Here is a 20,570-nt window from a genome sequence, read left to right on the forward strand (position 1 = left end):
TAGTAATTCCTGTAATCTTTAGCCACTTATTCTAGTTCTTCCTTTGAAGAAACAGAAGAAATCTGTTGTTTCTTCCATAAGAAAAGCCTTCTGATACTTGAAAACAACTAACTTAAAATCTTAGTCACCTTTGGTTTTTCCTGTCTTCTATTCTCCGGACCAGTGGCCTCCACTCACTTACTTAACTTACTTACTTGCTTGGTTACTTATTTATTTATTGGCTCTGCAGCCCTATCAGTGAAACAGATTTTGAGAGCCCCAATATATACAGGATATGTATCATATCTGTTCAGTTATATGAATGTACCCTTGTCAACCCATACAGGAAGAAATGTTAAAGCTTACTAATTTTATTTTCACTGTGAAACTATAAACAGTTCTAATATTTTCTTTTTACATCTCTTACATCTCTTTGGAGACTGCATTTCTCTATTTGACATTCCGTAACATGTCAGGACATGCTCTCTGGTCCCCTGCACTAATTGTCCTCTCGTAGACAAAGCCCAGGAGGTCAGGGTTGCCCTGAAATAGGGTGTATACACAGACAGTGGCACATTCTGTAGGTGGGATCTGAGCTGCGGAAAGTGCAGTGGAATTTCTTTCCTGTGATTCTTGTTTTAAACGTTAGTGCATCCCAAGATTGTATTAGTGTTTAAAGAAGTGCGTCACACTCTGGGGTGTTTTAGAAAGCGTTGTCCAAACCTTTGGACTCTGGGCTATCTTTAGTAACTCCTCTTCAATATTATTTTTGTCTTTGCTTTTTATCTAAGAATATATATTCTCTACTTTCCTTTATTCTCAGATGGATGTATGGGCATAAGAGATTATGCATCTTTATCTTAGTGCTACTGTCACAATTTTAAGTAAGATGTTTCAGTATTCCACCGATGGAAAACTTCTCTCCCCAAGCTTGGCTTTTTGTTTGAGTGGAGTGACAAGGGAAGAGGATTAGCTCCACCTCGGTTGAACACATGCCGGACTTTTTGGAGAATGTATGGAAAGTTTTTTTGTTATTCAGGAAAGGCAAAGTATCTTGTGTCAACGTAAGAAACACTTAAACCTGTAGAGAACTTTTATGAGTTTATTTGAGCTGAATTGATGACAGTTGCTGGGAAGCACAATTTCAGCGGATTAAGAATACGCCCCAGAGAATGGCAGTTTTGCACCTATTTTGTACATCGCTGCCATCAAAGCAGGAGGTGTAAGGGGTTACATGAAACCCATTGCTGGTGGACTAGGGAGGCGGGAGAAAGCAAAGCAGGGAACTCTCTGGGATAGGATAAAAAGTAAAATGAACAGACACGTACTTTTACATTGGTAGGTGTAGGATGGTGAAGTGAATTGAGATGATAAACGATATCAAGGAGGGGTTTGTGGTCACTGCTCTGGTTCACGGAGCCGTAGCAGAGCAGGGATAAGCTGACAGTCCAAAGGTGTGCTACCAAGTAGATGCAAAAAGACAGTGGACAGGCACAGTTAAGGTAACGATTGACCTTCATCGGGGCAGACACTAGCCTAGGACATGACTACCCACCCTGACTCACTTTTAGTTAGAAAGTTTTAATTTCAGACCATCCTGTGTGGTTTCTGTAGGTCTCTGAGTTTGTAAGTCCCATCAGGCAGGCCCCCCCTTGAGCTTGTCAGGTTTAGTCTGTGGCCTCATTTTTGTCCACACTTGTTAATCAGTAAGATCTATTTGTTTTTACTTTACTATGTCCTTTATTATATCTTAACTGTATCCCTTACCATGCCCTAAAAACTCCTCACAGAGGCCTCTGAGCAAACTAAGAAAAAGAGAATCAAAATTCTTTATAATCATGTTTATATATAAAATATATTTGTACCTGTACCCTTGCCCGACTTCCTCCTCAGTGTTTTATTTATCAGGTCACTCACAGGTATTTACTTATGTCTGTCTCTCCACCAGGGCAGAAGCTCCCTTATGGCAGACTTACCTGTCTTTCCCAAGCATTTAGAACAGAACTGTTATGGTGAAAGTTACTTAAATGTTTGTTTACCGATTAAACCCCTTTACATCTCAGCTCACAACTTGTACATGCCTTGTTATTCACATTCGGTCTGATCTATGAACTACTCTTCTTGTCTGCCTCTTCTGTCTACCTGAACCTGCGCACTGCCATCAGATTGATTTTCCTCCCAGACCCGCACTGATTGTTACTCTGACCATACTGATTTTTTCTCTTCAGTTCAGACCTTTTAATTACCTTAAAAAATGTACAAAATAATATTTGAGATTCCTTTCTTTATATCTATGTGTGCGTGACACACAGGGTGGGGCAGAAGTAGGTTTACAGTCGTGAGTATGCAAAACACAGTTCATTTGTGTTATTCCTTATTAATTATGGTGTTATTTTCCATATGAACAACTGTAAACCTTCTTTGGCCCCACCTTGTATTTTTTAAATTTTATTTATTTATAGAGAGGGGAAGGGAGGGAGAGAAACATCAATGTGTGGTCGCCTCTCATGTACCTCCCACTGGGGACCTGGCCTGCAGCCCAGGCACGAGCCCTGACTGGGAGTCCAACCAGCGACCCTTTGGTTCACAGGTCGGCACCGGATCCACTGAACCACACCAACCAGGCCCCACCTTGTATTTTAAGTAGTTTGTAATTGTCATTATATTTTTAGCAGCTTTATTGATGTATAATTGATGCACATTAATCTGTATGCATTTAAAGTGTACAACTGATGAGTTTTGACATATGTATACAACCACTGAAGTCAACCCCACAATCAAAATAATGAACATATTCATTCTCAAAAATTTCCTTTTATCCCTTTATAATCTACCCCTCCTTCACCCCCAGGAAACTACTAATTTATTCTCTGTCACTATAGAGTAGTTTGTATTTCATAGAAATTTATATAAAAGAAATCACACAGTATGTACTGTTTGGCTTCTTTCACTCGGCCTATTTTAAGATTCGTACATGTTCTCGAATGTATCCAAGGGTTTTTTTCTTTTTTAATGCTGAGTCATAAGTATTCCACGCCTCGGTGAGCATATTCATTGACTTGTTAATGAACATTTAGGTTATTTTCAGGTTTAGGTCATTACAAATAAAATTACTATGAACATACGTGTACTAGTCTTTAATATAGACTTACACTTTTATTTTGCTTTGGTAAAGATATAGTTGTGGAATGGCTAGGTCATGGGTAGATGTATGTTTAAATTATCACAAACTCCTCCCGCTGTTTCCCATTCTCGTCATCAGTGTCCTGCACTCCAGTTTGTTGAGTATCCTCACCACCACTTGAGACATTGGTCCTTTAATTTTGGCCCTTCTGGGTGTATAATGCTATTTCATTGCGGTTTTAATGGGAATATCCTTTTTGACTAGTGATTTTGAACATCTTTCAATGTGCTACTTTGCCATCTGTACATATTTGTCAGTATATCTTTTTATATATTTTGCACATGTAAAAGTTGAATTATTTTCTTAAGTTGTAAGGGATCTTTATGCTAGTTAACAGATTTTCTGTTGGATACATGGGTTTGCAAATATTTTTCTCCACTCTGTAGATTGTCCTTCTATTTTCTTAAAGCCTTTTGAAGAACAAAATTTATTATTTTGACAAAGTGCAAAGTATTATTTTTTCTTTTATAATTTGCCCTTCTTGTGTCATATTTAACATCTGCCAAATTCTAGGTCGCTAAAATATCCTTCTATCTTTTCTTCAAGAAGTTTTATAATTTTACCTCTTACCTTTGCATCTGTGATCCATTTTGAGTTAATTTTTGTTTATGGTGTGAGGTAAATGTCCAGGTTAATTTTATTTACAGTTGTTCCAGAATCATTTGTTTAAAAAGATTATTCTTTTCCCTTGAATTCTTGTCATCTTTTTAAAAAATCAGCTGACTATGTATGTATGTCTCTGCCTCTGGGCTGTAACTCTGTATTGATCTAAATGTCTGTCTTTTTATCAATAATACATTGTTTTGATAGGTGTAGTTTTAAAATAAGCCCTAAAATCAGTCAAAGTAAGTCCTTCAACTTTTTTCAGTTTGTTTTGCCTATTGTAGATTCTTTGTATTTGCATGTAAATTTCAGAATCAGCCTGTCAATTTCTGTGAAAATATCTGCTGGAAATTTTATTGATATTGAGTTGAATTTCTGTACCGATCTGGGCAGAATTTGACAATTTTGAGGCCAAGTCATAAATATGGTATAAATCTCTGAATTTATTGAGCTCTTCTTTAATTTCTCTCAGAAATATTTTGTTGTTTTCAGAGTACAAATCTCATATATATTTTGTCAGGTTTATCCATAGTGTTTTATAGTTTTTGATACTATTTTAAATGAGATTGCTCTTTAAACTTCAATTTTCTATTTCTTATTGCTAGCATATGCAGTTAAAGTTGATTTCATATATTTATCTTGTATCCTGCAGCCTTAGAATCTCTTGTACATTTTTGTACTTCGGGTTTTCTCTATAAACACTTATGTCACATATAAATTAAAGCAATTTTACTTCTTCCTTTCCAGTATCTATGTGTTTTATTTTTTTCTTTAGTGTATTAGGTAAAAATTTCAGCATAATGTATGCATTGAACCAGTGAGAGTGGACATTCTTGCTTTGTTCCTCATTTTAGAAAAAAAAGCATTCTTTTTTTTAATATAATTAGGTATTATTTAAGCTATATTTTTTTCATAGATTTTCTTTCCAAGCTGGAAACTTTTTCTTCTTCTATTCCTCTACTGCCGAGAAATTATATCAGGATAATTGCTGAAATTTATCTATTGCTTTTCTCCATTTATGGAAATTCTCTTGTGTGGGTATTTTGGTTTGGGGTGGGTTTTTTTTTTTTTGTCTGTTAACATGATGGATTGCATTGATTGATTTTTTAATATTAAACCAACCTTTCATTTCTAGGGTAAACCTCACTTGGTCATGGTGTATTATAATCTTTTTATATATTGTTCAGTGGAAGTGCTGTTCAAGTCTTTTATATCCTCACTAATTTTATGTCAACTTATTCTATTAATTATTGTGAGGGATGGAAGGAACGTACTGGGAGACTTCGCCAGGAGCTGAGGGTAGGAGCAGCTAGACGTGAGACAGTGGACGTTTTCAGGGTATTGATTCTAGTTATTTTAAACTGCGAAATGCTGTATTCACTAATAGCTATGAAATATATTTTAATGTTTTATAACATAATAAGGTGACTAAGAAAAGAGGAAGTGTTTTTGAAATTTCTAACCATAACTTTGGAATTACCTGCTTTTCTGTTCAGTAAATTTTTGCCTTATATATTTTGAATCTTTGTCATTTTTGCAGAGACATTTGAGCTTGTCGCATCATCCTCTCGATGAATTTACCCTCTTATTATGATGTGACCATCTCTATCCCTCTTTCCTAATAAACTCTTTCCTTATGAGGAACTCATCTTGATCTAGTCTTCCTACCACCAATAGCGAAACTGGCTCATTCTAAAGAGAGCTCTTTATTAGTGATCAGTTTTCCAAAGATGTAATGGACTGCCCCAGCAAGTAATAAAAGCTTGGAACAGGGTTTTTAAAGCATGGGATGAACTTGTAGGGATGTTATATGTGAATTTCAGATATTTTTGATCATTGCATTACATGCTTTTTGAAAAGCTTTCTCTGTCTGATCTCCATTAGTTCTAATAATTGTATTGCTAGATAACTGTTTATGTTATGACTATTTCCAGCTACCTTATAATAATAATAATAGGAAATTGCTTCATATATTTATAATGGGTTTTTTTGTGTGTATGTTGTTCTGAAAAGTCATCTGATATGTACCCTAGTATTTGTGCTCTTAGATAGACTCGATGGAGTATGGTTACCATTTATTCTTTTTACCAACTCTGTACAGTGCTGTTGTTTTTTTGTTTTCTTTTTATGTTAATATTTCTTTGTACATATATTCTCTTTGCAATTGGATTGTAAGTTTTCTAAGGACAGGATTGTATCAAATCCTTGCCTCCCACCCCCACCTCCCTGCCTAAATACCCCCCAAACCTAACAAAAGATGAGCAAATAGCATGAGTTCACCATTTATGACTGAAGGTCTGGGAGTTTTAAATCCAGTTCTAGGGTTGGCTCACACGGAACAAATCCTGTCACTTCTTGTGCAATGACAAGGTCAGTATGTAAATAAACGGCCAATTAATTTGTTAAAAGGTTAAAGAAATATTCATTTATCCTTTTTGAAATTTGTTTTATTTATTTTTTAAATTCCATATATCCTGAAGTTAAATTTTTACTTTTATTTTCTTAAAGCAGTTCTTGGAACACCTCACAGCTTGCCACATCTGATGAGTCCATCCATCTCCCCTGCATTTTTACATTTGAATAAAGCACATCAGGTATATAAATAGCATTGAGTATTGAAGCATCAAAAATCCAGAGTGAATATTTTGTTTGTTTCTAACGAGTAAAATCCTCAAGAAGTTAAATGAGTATTTTTTTTAAAAATCCATAGTCTTAATTACAGCTTTGTGAAAACATAACTTAAAATACATCAGATCAAAGTTAATCAAAGCAGCATAGTTATATGTATTTATTGATTCTTATTTGTAGGGCATTAAGGAGGGCAGAGGTATATTTTGGGGTATAGTTCTCTATAAATCAGTACAGTCGTATGTTGGTTAACAATAGGGATTGGCTCTGAGATATTCACAGTTGGGTGATTTCGTCATGTGTGAACCCATGGAGTAAACTTACACAAACCCGGATGGTGTAGCCAACTACATACCTAGGTATGTGGTATAGCCTATTGCTCCTAGGCTACAAACCTGTACAGCGTGTTACTGTACTGAGTACTGTAGGCAGTTGTAACACAGTGGTAAGTGCTTGTGTATCTAAACATGGCAATGGCGCGGTGAAAAGGATAAAAATGCTAGTGCAGTTGCAGGTTTGGAGCTGTTCTGGGAGAATCAGGGAGGGCTTAGCGAGCGAATGTAGAGGCCTAGAACATTGCTGTGTGCTGGTGCGGTCTTTATAAACCCTGTACGCTTAGGCTACATTAAATGTATAAAAAACACTTTCTTCAGTAATAAGTAAACCTTCGCTAACTGTAACCTTTTTACTTTATAACCTTATTTTTTTTAACTTTTCAACTCTTGCAGTAACGTTTAGCTTAAAACACACACTGTACATCTGTTCAAGAATATTTCCTTTATATCCTTATTCTATAAGCTTTTTTCCTATTTTAAAAATCTTGCTATTTTAAGTTTTTAAATTTGGGGGTTAAAAACTAAGACACAAATATACATAAGCCTCGGGGACCATCAGCATCACTGTCTTTCACCCCCACATCTTATCCCACGGGAAGGTCTCGAGGGGCAGCGACATGCATGGACCTTTATTTCCTACCACTGTCGTATATTTGGTCCATCACTGACCAGAACCTTGTGATGTGGTGCGTGACTGCCCTTCCAATAAGTCATCTGATGGGGTCTTAACTCAAAATAGTGTTTGTAGAAAGAAAGGATGAATAAATGAACAGTAACTCTTATTCTTAAAGTGTAATATTATACAAATAATTCATATATTTGTGGAAGTAAAAATTGGTTTTACCTTTTATAAATAAATATTTTTAAATGTATATGTAAATATAATACTGGAGATGAACAGTTTCAGATAGTGTTAAGGGTGACTTCGTATACAAACCTAATTATTGATCAAACCCAATACATAATAGATGATTGTGTTTTGTGTGAATGAGTGTCTGGTTCTAAACCTAGCTTTGTCAGAGAACGGCCTCTCCTTTATTTTTCATTCTTAGCATCTTACACAGGACCTTATACATTACAGGGCCTTGTTCATTCCTTTACTGAACATATTTTATTCAGAATCTAACATGTCCTAAACACTCTGGTAATCACTGAGTCGACAGCATTGAACACACATTCATCGCCCCTGTTCTTACAGAATTTCAGTGAACAGAGAAAACAAACATTAAACAACTAATTACACCAGGATGTGAAGAGTGATAGAAGGGTGTTCAGAGTTTTGACAGTATTCTCTTTATTTTAGAATAAAGATCAAAATGCTTAATTTTGCCTTGAAGGCATGAGCCTGGGCTCACCTGCCTCCCATGCTCCCCGGTGTCACTGTCTGCGCTCCAGTGGCCTTGTTCCCTCCTCCTTGGGCCTCTGCTGCTCCTGTTCTTCCACCTGGAACGGCCCCCACTCCAGCACCACCTCATTCCCCCGCTTTATTTTTCCTCAGCCTTCAGACCTCTACACAGTGGTCCCTCAGGAAAACCTTTGAATTTACCAATCTCAGTCACTTCCCCCACTACTTGTTCTCGTAGCTCCTTGTATTTTCCCTTCATGTACTCATTAGCATTTGTAATTACATGTTTTTATAGTTGGTGAGTGCCTTCTTTCTTCAGGGCACTCTAAGACCCATGAGGGTCAGTCCTGCTGTATTTCTCACGATGTAGCACAGTGCCTGGCACACAGGAAGTGTTCAGTGGATCTTCATGGAATGATGAAGTAGATAAATGAGTGAGTGATGCTGACATTAAAGCCAGAGAGGGATGGGGTGCGGGTGAAAGGAAAGGAAGAGAGGATGAGGAGCTCGTTCGATGGTGGTATGGACATGTCTTACGTATGATTACAGGAAGTAATCAGTGTTGTCAGAAGTGGCCAAGTGAGACACACAGGAGCCGTTGCTTTCGCTCGGATCAGCTAGAGAGAGAGTTGAACTATATGAAGTGGTTCTACAACAAGCAGCTTTTAACAATTAAACTAACTTAATGTTTTATCATTTTTCACAGAGCTCAATTGTGGGTAATACTTCTCGTTTGTTCCTTCAGAACCTTCCCCATGTATCGCTGGCACAGCAGCACTTAATGAAGTTTGAGAGCATTCATGCTAATAACGTAAGGATGGTCTTTTCGTTTGGAATGAGTTCATTTTTATTTTTTGTATAATCAGGCTGTCGGTCAGATTGAATGTCCTCTTGTGCAGGCTTTTAACTCAGTTGTGCCCTGCTGCTGTTGGCAGAGTCTCACTTTCTTTTCTTCTCTGGCAGAAACCAGGCCTGCTTGGCGAAGCCCCAGCTGTGGTGCTTCAGGCTGCAGTCGGGGTAGGGTTGGGGCTTCCCTTGAAAGCAGAGTTGGGTCACCACGGAGAAGCCCATAAAAGTAAGTGATGTGTACTTACTAGCAAGTCCATACACAGCCAGGTTTGAAATTTAAAGATAGTTTACCTGTATTCTGCTTTTTACAGAAAGGTCCAGTTTGAGTTTCATCTAAAATTTCGAGAGCCCTTTCGGCCTTTCTGTTTTCAGTATTAGAAAACTATTGGTGAGTTACCGATAAACTTGCTTCCGTGCCCAGAGAGCCATATCCAGCGGGGATAGGCTTTGAAAGTTGATGAGGGTTCCCGGTGGCGTGAGGTGAAGGTGCAGGTCTGCGTGAGCCCAACATGCCGCCCGCTGTGCTGCCAGCACGCGATGCGTGTGCATCTGTGCAGTTTTTGCCCGGGTGAGAAACCGTTAGCTTCTCTAAAGAAATATCTGGTGTTCGTAAATTTACAGTGTATTTATTTGTATCATTTTAAAAAATGTGATCTCCACATTAAAGCTTAGAATTAAAAAATACCCTTGAGACCATTCTTGAAGTTGCTTAAGAAAAGCATGACGCCTGTTGCAGGTTTCTGTTTTCCCGGATAGGAACGAGCCGACGACATACAGCCCCTAACCTCACCTTCTGAATTTGTTCTCTGACAGGTTTAAAAAAGGGGTTATTTGTGTTTTGCCTGTAACTTAGCAAGATCAAAATGACTATTATGAATGAGTCTTGTCTAACCAGAAGTTTTTTGCATTTGTGGTTCACTATAGCATCTAACCTGATTCCAACGCAAACAACTGTAACAGCTGGAATGGGCATGTTACCGTTCTTTCCCAATCAGCACATTGCTGGACAAGCTGGACCAGGACAAGGGAATACTCAGGAGAAACAGCCAGCCTCCATGGGAATAGCAGAAGGAAATTTCTCAGGGTCACAGGCTTATCTTCAGAGCTTTCCAAACCTTACTGCTGGAGGTTTGCTGACAGGACACCATAAGCAACCGCAAAGCCAGCCAAAAGGCACGGAGATGAGTTCGGGGGTAAGAAAACTCTGCATGTGCATACACATACATATATGCACACAGTGTGGGAGTGTGCTCCATATATGTATCTCCACACACACACTACAGGGAGTATATATATTCTTTTCGATGCCCATTATTTTTTTTAAATATATTTTATTGATTATGCTGTTACAGATATTTTAAAAAATATTTTATTGATCATGCTATTACAGTTTTCCCAAATTTTCCTTCTTTGCCCTCTCCACCCAGTACACACCTTCCCTCCAGCATCCCCCCACTTAGTTCATGTCTGTCGGTTGTGCATATGAGTTCCTTGGCTTCTCCATTTCCTATACTGTTCTTAACCTCCCCCTGTCTATTTTGTACCTAACCAAAGATGCTTCTTATTCCCTGCGCCTTTTTCCCCATTCTTCCCCTTCCCCCTTCTAGCTGATAACCCCCCCTCAGATGATTGCCATATCTGTGATTCTGTTTCTGTTCTGGTTGTTTGCTTAGTTTGGTTTTCTAGATTCAGTTGTTGATAGTTGTGGATTTGTTGCCCTTTTAATGTTCACAGTTTTGATCTTCTTTTTCTTACATAAGTCCCTTTGACATTTCATATAACAATGGCCTGGTGTTGATGAACTCCTTTAGCTTTACCTTGTCTGAGAAGCACTTTATCTGCCCTTCAGTTCTAAATGATAGCTTTGCTGGATAGAATAATCTAGGCCATGGGTCCTTGCTTTTCATCACTTTGAATACTTCTTGCCAGTCCTTTCTAGCCTGCAAACTTTCTTTTGAGAAATCAGCTGATAGTCTTATGGGAACTCCTTTGTAGGTGATTATCTGCTTTTCTCTTGCTGCTTTTAAGATTGTGTTTAACCTTTGGCGTTTTAATTATGATGTATCTTATTGTGGTCCTCTTTAGTTCCAACTTGTGTGGGACTTTCTGTGTTTCCTGGACTTGCATGTCTATTTCCTTCACCAAATTAGGGAAGTTTTCTTTCATTATTTTTAAAATAAGTTTCAATTTCTTGCTCTTCCTCTTCTTCTGGCATCGCTATGATTGGGATGCTGGTACATTTAAAGTTGTCCCAGAGGGTCCTAAGCCTATCCTCATTTTTTTTTCATTCTTTTTTCTTCTTGTTGATTGAATGCTTTTTCCCTTCTTGTGTTCCAAATCATTGGTTTAATCCTTGGCTCCATCCTCTCCACTGTTGGTTCCCTGTAGGTTTTTTTTTAAATTTCACTTAGTGTGACCTTCACTTCTTATGTTGTTGCTGTACTTAGTGAGTTCTTCAAGCATCTTGATAGCCAGTGTTTGGAAATCTGCATCTGATAGGTTGGTTATCTCCATTTCCTTTAGTTCTTTTTCTAGGGTTTTGTTTGGTTCTTTCATTTGGGCCATATTTCTTCATCTCCTCAATTTGGCAGCCTCCTCGTGTTTGTTTCTGTGTACCAGATAGAGATGCTTTGACTCCCTATAAAAGGTACCTGTAAATTGTGTGGGGTGGAACCTTAGGTAATCACCAGGGCAGGGCAACCTGCTTTACCACTTTGTTGCTGTGGTGGGGGGGAGGGCTCAGGAGACAGTGCCGCTGCCTGGCTCCTGGAGCTCTGCTGGCACTGGCCCCATTTCTAGTCACATCACCCACTTCCCGTATGTAACTGGCATCCTTCCAGTTCTCGCCTTGGTGGTGATTCCCAGAGTGGGTAGGTATGCATATTCTAAGTCTATGCAGGCCCTTTAAATGAACTCTTCTGAAAATCCTGCAGTTTCTTCCACTGCCCCAACCCACACTGGTTTTTCCAGCCAGAAGTTATGGAGATTTATCTTCCCTGTGCTGGAACCCTAGGCTGTGCAGTCTGGCCTAGGACTGGGATTGCTCACACCCAAGGTGTCCCTCCAGATTTTATTCATTACACTTGAATGTAGGACTGCCCTTTCCGCCACTGCTGCCTCTCTTCCCGTCTCTGCTACTCCTCCTCTCCTACCCATCTGGATGAATGTGGCTTCTTTAAATCTTTGGTAGTAAAACTTCCATATACAGCTCGATTTTCTGATGGTTCTGGTTATTACTTATTTTGAGAAATAGTTGTAACTCTCTCTGTGGTTTCTCAAAGAGGCAAAGCATACTAACTGTGCCTCCATCTTGACCAGAAGTCTCTGCTGTTCTTTTAATTATATATTAAATGAGATTATTCTAATTCTAGAGTATTCTAATTTTTGGTTATTTTACAGGTGATAAAATTTATGGAGCATCATAAAGCAATCTTAACTATTTTTAAATTTCAAAGGAAGGTAGTAACAAAGTATAAACTATCGATTACAAACTAAGTAATTGCTATGACATGTCAAAGACAATGATGCCTTTTTCATAATGTACATTTTTCAAAATAGAAGAAAATATTGCACTCTTTAAAAAATTCTGTTACCATAAATAAACAAAATCCATTTATTAATAAGTCATGTCAGTTGATATTTGGGACTATGATTAACTACTTGCCAATTTGTCACTAAATGAAATAATTTGTGTAAAATGAGGTTTTTTATTTTATTTTATATTTATTTATTAATTTAATTGTTCAAGTAAGTTTTCTGTCTTTCATTCCCATCCCAGCCCACCCCCTCCAGTGCCCCCCACCTCCCTCCCATTTCCATCCCCCTTAGTTTTTATCCATGTGTCCTTTATACTAGTTCCTGTAAATCCTTCCCCTTTTCTCCTGAAATTCCCTCCCCTCTCCCCTCTGATCATTGTCAGCCTGTTCTCTATTTCGGTGTCTTTGGTTAAATTTTGTTTGCTTGTTTGTTTTGTTGTTCAGCTTCTTGTTAAAGGTGAGATCATATGGTATTTGTCTTACACTGCCTGGCTTATTTCACTCAGCATAATGCTTTCCAGAGCTCCTTCTTTCTGCTACATAGAATTCCATTGTGTAAATGTACATACTTTTTTGATCCATTTATTTACTGCTGGGCACCTAGGTTGTTTCCACCTCTTGGCTATTGTAAATTGTGCTTCTGTGAACATTGAGGTGCATAGGTTATTTTGGATTGGTGTTTCAGGGTTCTTAGAATATAATCCTAGCAGTGGAATTGCTGGGTCAAAAGACAGATTCATTTTTAGTTTTCTTAGAAAATTCCATACTGTTTTCCATAATGGTTGTACCAGTCTGCAATCCCACCAACAATGAACTAGGGTCCCCTTTTCCCCACAACCTCTCCAAAACTTGTTGTTTGTTGCTTTATGATGGCCATTCTGACCTGTATAAAGTGGTATCTCATTGTGGTTTTAATTTGCATCTCTCTGATGGCTAGCGATATTGAGCATCTTTTCATGTGTCTCTGGATTCTCTGTATTTCCTCCTTGGAGAAGTGTCTGTTCAAGTCCTTTGCCCATTCTTTAATTGGGTTGCTTGTCTTTTTAGAGTGGAGTCATGTAAGTTCTTTATGTATTTTGGAGATTAAACCTTTGTCTGAGGTATCATTGGCAAATATGTTTTCCCATACAGTTGGTTCTCTTTTTATTTTAATACTGTTTTCTTTAGCTGTGCAGAAGTTTTTTATTTTGCTGAGATCCCATTTGTTTATTCTTTCCTTTATGTCCCTTACTCTAGGGGACGTATTAGTAAAAATGTTGCTGTGTGAAATATCTGACATTTTCCTGCCAGTGTTCTCCTGTAGGACTTTAATGGTGTCACAGCTTATATTTAAGTCTTTTATCCCTCTTGAATTTATTTTTGTGTATGGTGTAAGTTGGTGCTCAAGTTTCATTTTTTTTGCACGTAGGTATCTAGTTCTCCCAACACCATTTGTTGAAGAGGCTATTTTTACTCCATGTTATGTTGATGCCTCCTTTGTTGAATATTAATTAACCCTAGAGACTTGGGTTTATTTCTGGGCTCTGTGTTCTGTTCCACTGGTCTATGTGCCTGTTTTTATGCTAGTACCAGGCTGTTTTGATTACAGTGGCCTTGTAATACAGTTTGGTATCAGGTATTGTGATCCCGCCTACTTTGTTCTTCTTTTTCAAAATGCAGGTGCTATTTGGGGTCGTTTATGGTTCCATATACATTTTTGAAGTGTTTGTTCTATGTCTGTGAAATATGGTATTGGTACTCTAATAGGTATTGCATTGAATCTGTAAATTGCTTTGGGTAGTATGGACATTTTGGTGATGTTAATTCTTCTGATCCATGAACGTGGTATATGTTTCCATTTGTTTGTGTCTTCCTTTATTTCTTTCTTCATTGTTGTGTAGTTTTCTGCATACAGGTCTTTTACCTCCTTGGTTAGGTTTATCCCTAGGTATTTTATTTTTCTTTTTGCTATATCAAATAGGATTTTTTTTCTTGATGTCTGCTTTTGCTGTTTCATTGTTGGTGTACAAAAATGCCTTTGATTTCTGGATAATTGACTTTGTATCCTGCTGTTTTGCCGAATTTACTTATTAGGTTGAGCAGATATTTGGTAGAGTGTATAGGATTTTCCATATACACTATTATGTCATCTGCAAACAGTGACAATTTTGTTTCCTCCTTTCCTATTTGGATGCCTTTTATTTCCTTGTCTGATCACTGTGGCTAAAACTTCCAGAACTATATTGAATAGAAGTGGTGAAGGTGGACAACCTTGTCTTGTTCCTGATCTTAGTGGAAGAGATTTTAGTTTTTGCCCATTGAGTATGATGTTGGCTGTAGGTCTCTCATATATGGCCTTTATTATATTGAGGAATGCTCCCTATACTTTCACTGTGCTGAGTGTTTTAATCATAAATGGGTGCTGTACCTTATCAAATGCTTTTTCTGCATCTATTGATATGATCATGTGGTTTTTGTCTTTGCTTTTGTTTATGTGATATATTATATTTACTGATTTGCAAATGAATCCTACTTGGTCATGGTGTATGATCTTTTTAATGTATTGTTGGATGCAGTTTGTCAATATTGTGTTGAGCATTTTAGCGTCTGTGTTCATCAACAAGAATTGGCCTGAAGTTTTCTTTCTTCGTTGTGTCTTTAATGGATTTTGAAATTAGGATGGTGCTGGCTTCATAAAAAGAAATTGGGAGTCTTCCATCATTTTGGATTTTTTTGAATAGTCTGTGAAGGCTAGGGGTTAGCTCTTTCTTAAATGCTTTGTAGAATTCTCCTGTGAAACCATCTGGTCCAGGGCTTTTGTATGTCAGGAGTTTTTTGATTACTGCTTCAATTTCATCTGCTGCTCTTGGGCTGTTCAGGCTTTCTGCTCCTTCTTCATTGAGTTTTGGAAAATTATGTTTTTCTAGAAATTTGTCCATTTCACCTAGGCTTTCAAATTTCTTGGTATGCAGTTTTTTGTAATAGTTTCTTTCAATCCTTTGTATTTCTGTGGTGTCAGTTGTAATCTCTCCTCTTTCATTTCTGATCGTGTTTATTTGGGTCCTCTCTCTTTTTTTCTTGGTGAGCCTGCTTTTAAAGTCTTGTCGATTTTGTTTATTTTTTCAAAGAACCAGATCCTGGATTCATTTATCCTTATAATTATGCTTTTAGTCTCTATGTCATTTAGTTCTGCTCTGGTCTTGTTATTTCCTTCCTTCTACTTGCTCTGGGCTGTCTTTGTTGTTCCTTGAGTTCTTGTAGGCGTAGGGTTAGGTTGCTTGTTTGAAATGTTTCTGTCATTTTTAGTTAGGCCTGTATTGCTATGAACTTTCCTCTCAGGACTGCCGTCACTGTGTCCCATAAGTTTTGGGTTGTTGTGATTTGATTTTCCTTTGTTTCCAGAAACTTTTTGATTTCTTCCCTAATTTCATTCTTGACCCATTCATTGTTTAATAGCATGCTATTCAATGTCCATGATTTTGAGTGTTTTGGGTTTTTTCCTTTGGGGTTTGTTTCCAGTTTCAGTTCCTTGTGGTTGGAGAAAATGCTTGGTATAATTTCAGTTTTCTTGAATTTGTTGAGGCTCGTTTTGTGTCCTGTCATATGGTCTATGTTTGAATATGTTCCATGTGCATTTGAAAAGAATGCGTATTTAGCTTCTTTGGGATGGAGGAATATATATATATATATATATATATATATATATATATATATGTCAGTTAAGTCCATTTTTTCTAGGGCATTGTTCAATGCCACAATTTCTTTGCTGATATTTTATTTGGAGGATCTGTTCATTTTTGACAGTGGGGTGTTAAAATCCTCTGCTATAATTGTTTGCTGTCAGTATCTTTTCTGAAGTCCTCTAAGATTTTCATTATATATTTGGGTGCTCCTATGTTGGGTGCATATATATTTACAATGTTTATGTCTTCTTGGTAGATTCTTCCCTTGAGTATTATGAAGTGACCATCTGGGTCTCTCTTCATGGTCTTTTTTTTTAAGTCTGTTTTATCCGATATGAGTATTGCTACTCTGGCTTTTTTTTCTATTTGTTTGCTTGGAAAATTTGTTTCCAGCCCTTCACTTTTAGTCTGTGTAGGTCTTTTGTCCTGAGGTTGGTTTCTTGTAGGCAGCATATGTGTGGGTCATGATTTCTTATTCATTCAGCTATTCTGTGTCTTTTGATTGGAGCATTTAATCCATTTACATTTAAGGTTATTATTGATAAGTACTTATTTATTGCCATTTTTGTACCTTTGTTCCTCTCTGTCTCTTTCTTTTCCTTCCTTTCCTTAGAGTAGTCCCTTTAGCATCTCTTAAAGAGCTGGTTTGGTGGAGCTGTATTCTTTTAGACTTCTTTTGTCTTGGAAGCTCTTTATTTGGCCTTCTATCTTGATTGAGAGCCTTGCTGGGTAAAGTGGCCTTGGTTGCAGGCCTCTGGTTCTCATTACTTGGAGCATTTCCATTGAGAAGTCAGCAGCTAACCTTATTGGGGCTCCCTTGTATGTTACTTCCTGTTTCTCCCTTGCTGCCTTTAAGATTCTCTCTTTGTCTTGGAATTTTGCCATTTTAATGAAGATGAATTTTGAAGTGAGCCTCTTTAGATTCCTCTTGATTGGGACTCTGTGTTTCCTGGATTTGTGTGAGTTTTTCTGTCATCAAATTAGGGAAGTTTTCCATCATTACTTTTTCAAGTAGGTTTTTTATCCATTGCTCTTCTCTCCTTCTGGTATCCTTATTATATGGATATTATTATGTTTCATATTATCTCGCATTTCTCCGAATCCCTCTTTATTCTTTCTGAGCCTCTTTTCCTTTTCTTGCTCTTTCTTGGTGTTTTTTTCTACTTTGTCCCCCCAACTGTCTGATCCGATCTTCTACTTCATCAATCCTGCTTTTGATTCCTTCCACTGTGTTCTTCAGTTCAAAAATTCTGTTCTTCATTTTCTCTTGGCCCTTGCTGATAGTTTCTGTTTCCTTTTTCATGTTGATATAGTTTGCAGTGAGTTCATTGTAGTTTCCCTGTAGTTTCTGGTAGCTCATTTGAGCTCTTTGAACTTCCTGCTAAGTGTTGCTTTGAATTCAATATCTGATAGTTGACTTGCCTCTGTTTCATCTAGCATTCTTTCTGAGATTTCCTCCTTTCCTTTCATTTGGGGATTGTTTCTTTGTCTTCCTATTGTTTGTGAGACTCTTCTTGTTAGCTGCAGCTTCTCAAGTTGATTTGTTCTGGCTCCTTGGAGTTTATGGTGTGAACTGCTGTGGTAAAATACCTGTGAGATTCCGTGGTGTAGTCTCCTTGATCTCCAAGCTCACTGGTCTTGGGCTGTCCTTTACATTGGCTCTTTTTTGTCTTTGGGTTTTGGATGTTTTGGGGGTCTATCTTTTGTGGGTACGTCCCACCAGCTGGTTAACTAAGGGTCACTTTGTCCACCGCCCATTTTAATTTGTTGTGCTGGTGAAGGCAGGTTGTGTTGAAGCTAGTTCTTCTGTGTATACAAAGTTTTGAGGATTCTCTTTTGCTCTTGTTCAGTTGTTCGTACTGGGTAGTTGCTCCATTATTTAGTTGTATTTACAGATATGTCCTGGATGGAGGTTTGTGTGATTTCCACTTCCTCCTTCACCTTCTTCTATTGTTATCTGTTGGTGGTTCCTTTGTTGTTGGGTTTCCTCTTCAAGTGGGTATCCTGGTGTTCACTGCTTCCACCTACTTTTTTTTTTTTTTTTGTGATCCTTTGGAGCAGAAGGCAAATGGTTTATGATAGCAGGAGAGATTTTATGGTATTTATAGTAGCGGCTGGTAGAGAAGAGATAGGAGATCCTTTGGCCATGTATAGTGTTAACCGTAGTTTTTAACCCAACTAGCCACTTTTAAGAAAGGATGGACAGCAGATAAGACTCTTGTTGGGGAGGGAAGGATTGTGAGTTGGATCTAGAAAGCAGTGAGGTTGTGGGAGATCAGATTCTGAGGAAAGGTGAGAATAAAGGATAGTAAATAGGTGCAGTGTGTGAGAGAATAGAATTAATCACTATAGTAATAGAGATCAGGAAACTGTAAAGTGGGCTAAGATCTGGGAAGGGTGTTGTGAATTATTTACAATTGTATGGAACAGTTATTATTTATAATAATATTAGAGCAACAGTCATATGAGAGAATTTATGTGATGTGGATAACATGAATAGGGGTATAGAACTTTGAGTAGTGTGCTAAAGGAACACAAGTGATATGAAGGACAGTAAATTAGCAATACACTGTGGAAGAGAGAACAGGGGAAACCTGTCAAATGATCCAGTATAACTAGCCAAGGCAAAGAAGACTATACAGAAAGAGGAGGAATACAAAGATACTATTAAAATAGAAGATATAAGAGTAATGAAAAGAAAATAATACAAATATGTAGTAACTTATAGTTTCTCTGCTATAGCAAAGTGAAATCTGTCTCTTTCTCTCTACTGTTGGAATGCCCCCCCTTTGGGTCCAACTCTGGTCTTTTCGCAGTTCCAAGTTTGTCTCACTTGTGGGTAAAAGAAAAAAAAAGGGCAGGAAAAGGGAGGAAGAAGCAGTAAGTTCGGAAAGAAGGGAAGAAGGAATAAAACAAGAAAGAAGGAAAGAGAGGAAAAGGGTATTGAAAGATAAAACAATAATAAAATTAAAAAAATAAAAGAGTACTTAAAAAAATAAATAGCATCTCTTGTTGGCTTCAAACTAGCCAAACCAGTTTTTCTGGTCTCGCTGGCTGCAGCAGGCTGAGGGGCAGTTTGTGTGGCCTTTCCCCCTTCCTGGTGTGTACTCAGCCAGTCTCCTGAGCACTCTCCCAAGAGCTAGTCTGGCGCTTCTCTCCCCTGCCCCATGCAGGGATCCATGTCCTCTTCATAGCACTCTCTCCCAGGGGGGGTCTTTGCCGTGGGCTGGGGTGCGGGCACACGCGTCTGGCCAGGCTGCCTGGGTCCTGCAGGTTTGGACATGAACCTTTCCCAGTGCTTTGGGGGAACTCAAGGCTTTCTGCCTAACCTCAGGATTGCTGCCAGGCTGGGTGGTGATTAGGCCACGGGGCTGTCGCAGGAGGATCTTCAAACAGTTTACTTTTTGAGAAATTTCTCCTAATCAAGCCTGCCACTCAGTACAGCCCAATTCTCCAGCCAGATTGGTGACTATCGGAGTCAGATCCCGACACTGTGCCTCTCAATTCTCCCAAGCCGGTGACCACAGACTCCGCGTGTGGTCACAGCCCTTGTGTTTACCTCTTCGTCCTTATTCCCCTCTCTGCAACCTCAAGCAACCAGGTCTCTCCAGGCGTTGCCCAAACCGTGCTTGGCCAGGGAGGGAGGGAGCAGTTTACCTGGCTCTCTCCCAAGGACTCCCAAAGAATCTGTGGTAGACCCGCCAGGCGCGGGCCGAGGCTGCCGCTGCCCATCTCCACATCGGTCCCTGGGACCCTACTGTCCTGCAGCCGCCTCCTTACCATCTCGTTTTTCAGTGTCCACTACAGTTTCTGGTCTCTTATTTTCGTATATGCTGGGGTACTGTTGGCTGTTTGCTCTGTTCCTCTGTAGATCGGCCAGGATTTTCTCCCGTGTGTAGGGAGAAGTGGAATCCGTTCCTTCCTACTCCATCGCCATCTTTCTAGAGCCATGTGTAAAATGAGTTTTTAAATTGTGTTACAGTAACATTATTTACATAGGAATTTTTATTATAAATATTTGCCTCTAGAAAGTTCGAAATATTCATAGTTTAAAAAAATACTTGATATATTAACTATATAACATGAACTAATATAAGTTCAAATTTTGTGATTTGGCAAAGCTTTGGAGTGGGCGCGTCCAACCTACGGGCCACATGTGGCCCAGGATGGCTATGAATGCAGCCCAGCATAAAATCGTAAATTTACTTAAAACCTTTTTATTTGCTCATCAGTTTTTGTGTATTTAATGTGTGGCCCAAGACAGCTCTTCCCTCAGTGTGGCCCAGTGATGCCAAAGGTTGGACAATAATAAGTCACTTAGTTGGAACATCGTCCCCTCCTTTGGAGAGTCATTGATACTTATGTAATTATATAATGACATCTATGAGGCTAAGTAAATAATAAGGCTTTTCTTTAAGCTATACTCTTTTTTTCCTATTTTAAATGTAT

General features: G+C 38.3%; 1 protein-coding gene across 3 annotated transcripts in view; it reads left to right on the forward strand.

Annotated features, from left to right (window-relative positions):
* RAVER2 (ribonucleoprotein, PTB binding 2) overlaps window positions 1-20,570 on the forward strand; it is a 104,016-nt gene that overhangs the window by 56,267 nt on the left and 27,179 nt on the right. Inside the window, exons 6-9 of one of the 3 annotated variants that reach the window (XM_037136242.2) lie at window positions 6,275-6,360; window positions 8,781-8,885; window positions 9,038-9,149; window positions 9,848-10,116. In XM_037136242.2, coding sequence (XP_036992137.2) covers window positions 6,275-6,360; window positions 8,781-8,885; window positions 9,038-9,149; window positions 9,848-10,116 — 572 coding nt within the window. The remainder of the gene's footprint in view (window positions 1-6,274; window positions 6,361-8,780; window positions 8,886-9,037; window positions 9,150-9,847; window positions 10,117-20,570) is intronic. The other 2 variants (XM_037136243.2, XM_053655564.1) reach the window with 2 other exon arrangements.

Source organism: Artibeus jamaicensis, unplaced genomic scaffold (genome assembly GCF_021234435.1).
Source record: "Artibeus jamaicensis isolate MK-2021 breed Jamaican fruit bat unplaced genomic scaffold, CSHL_Jam_final scaffold_1019, whole genome shotgun sequence".
NCBI classification, from domain to species: domain Eukaryota; kingdom Metazoa; phylum Chordata; class Mammalia; order Chiroptera; family Phyllostomidae; genus Artibeus; species Artibeus jamaicensis.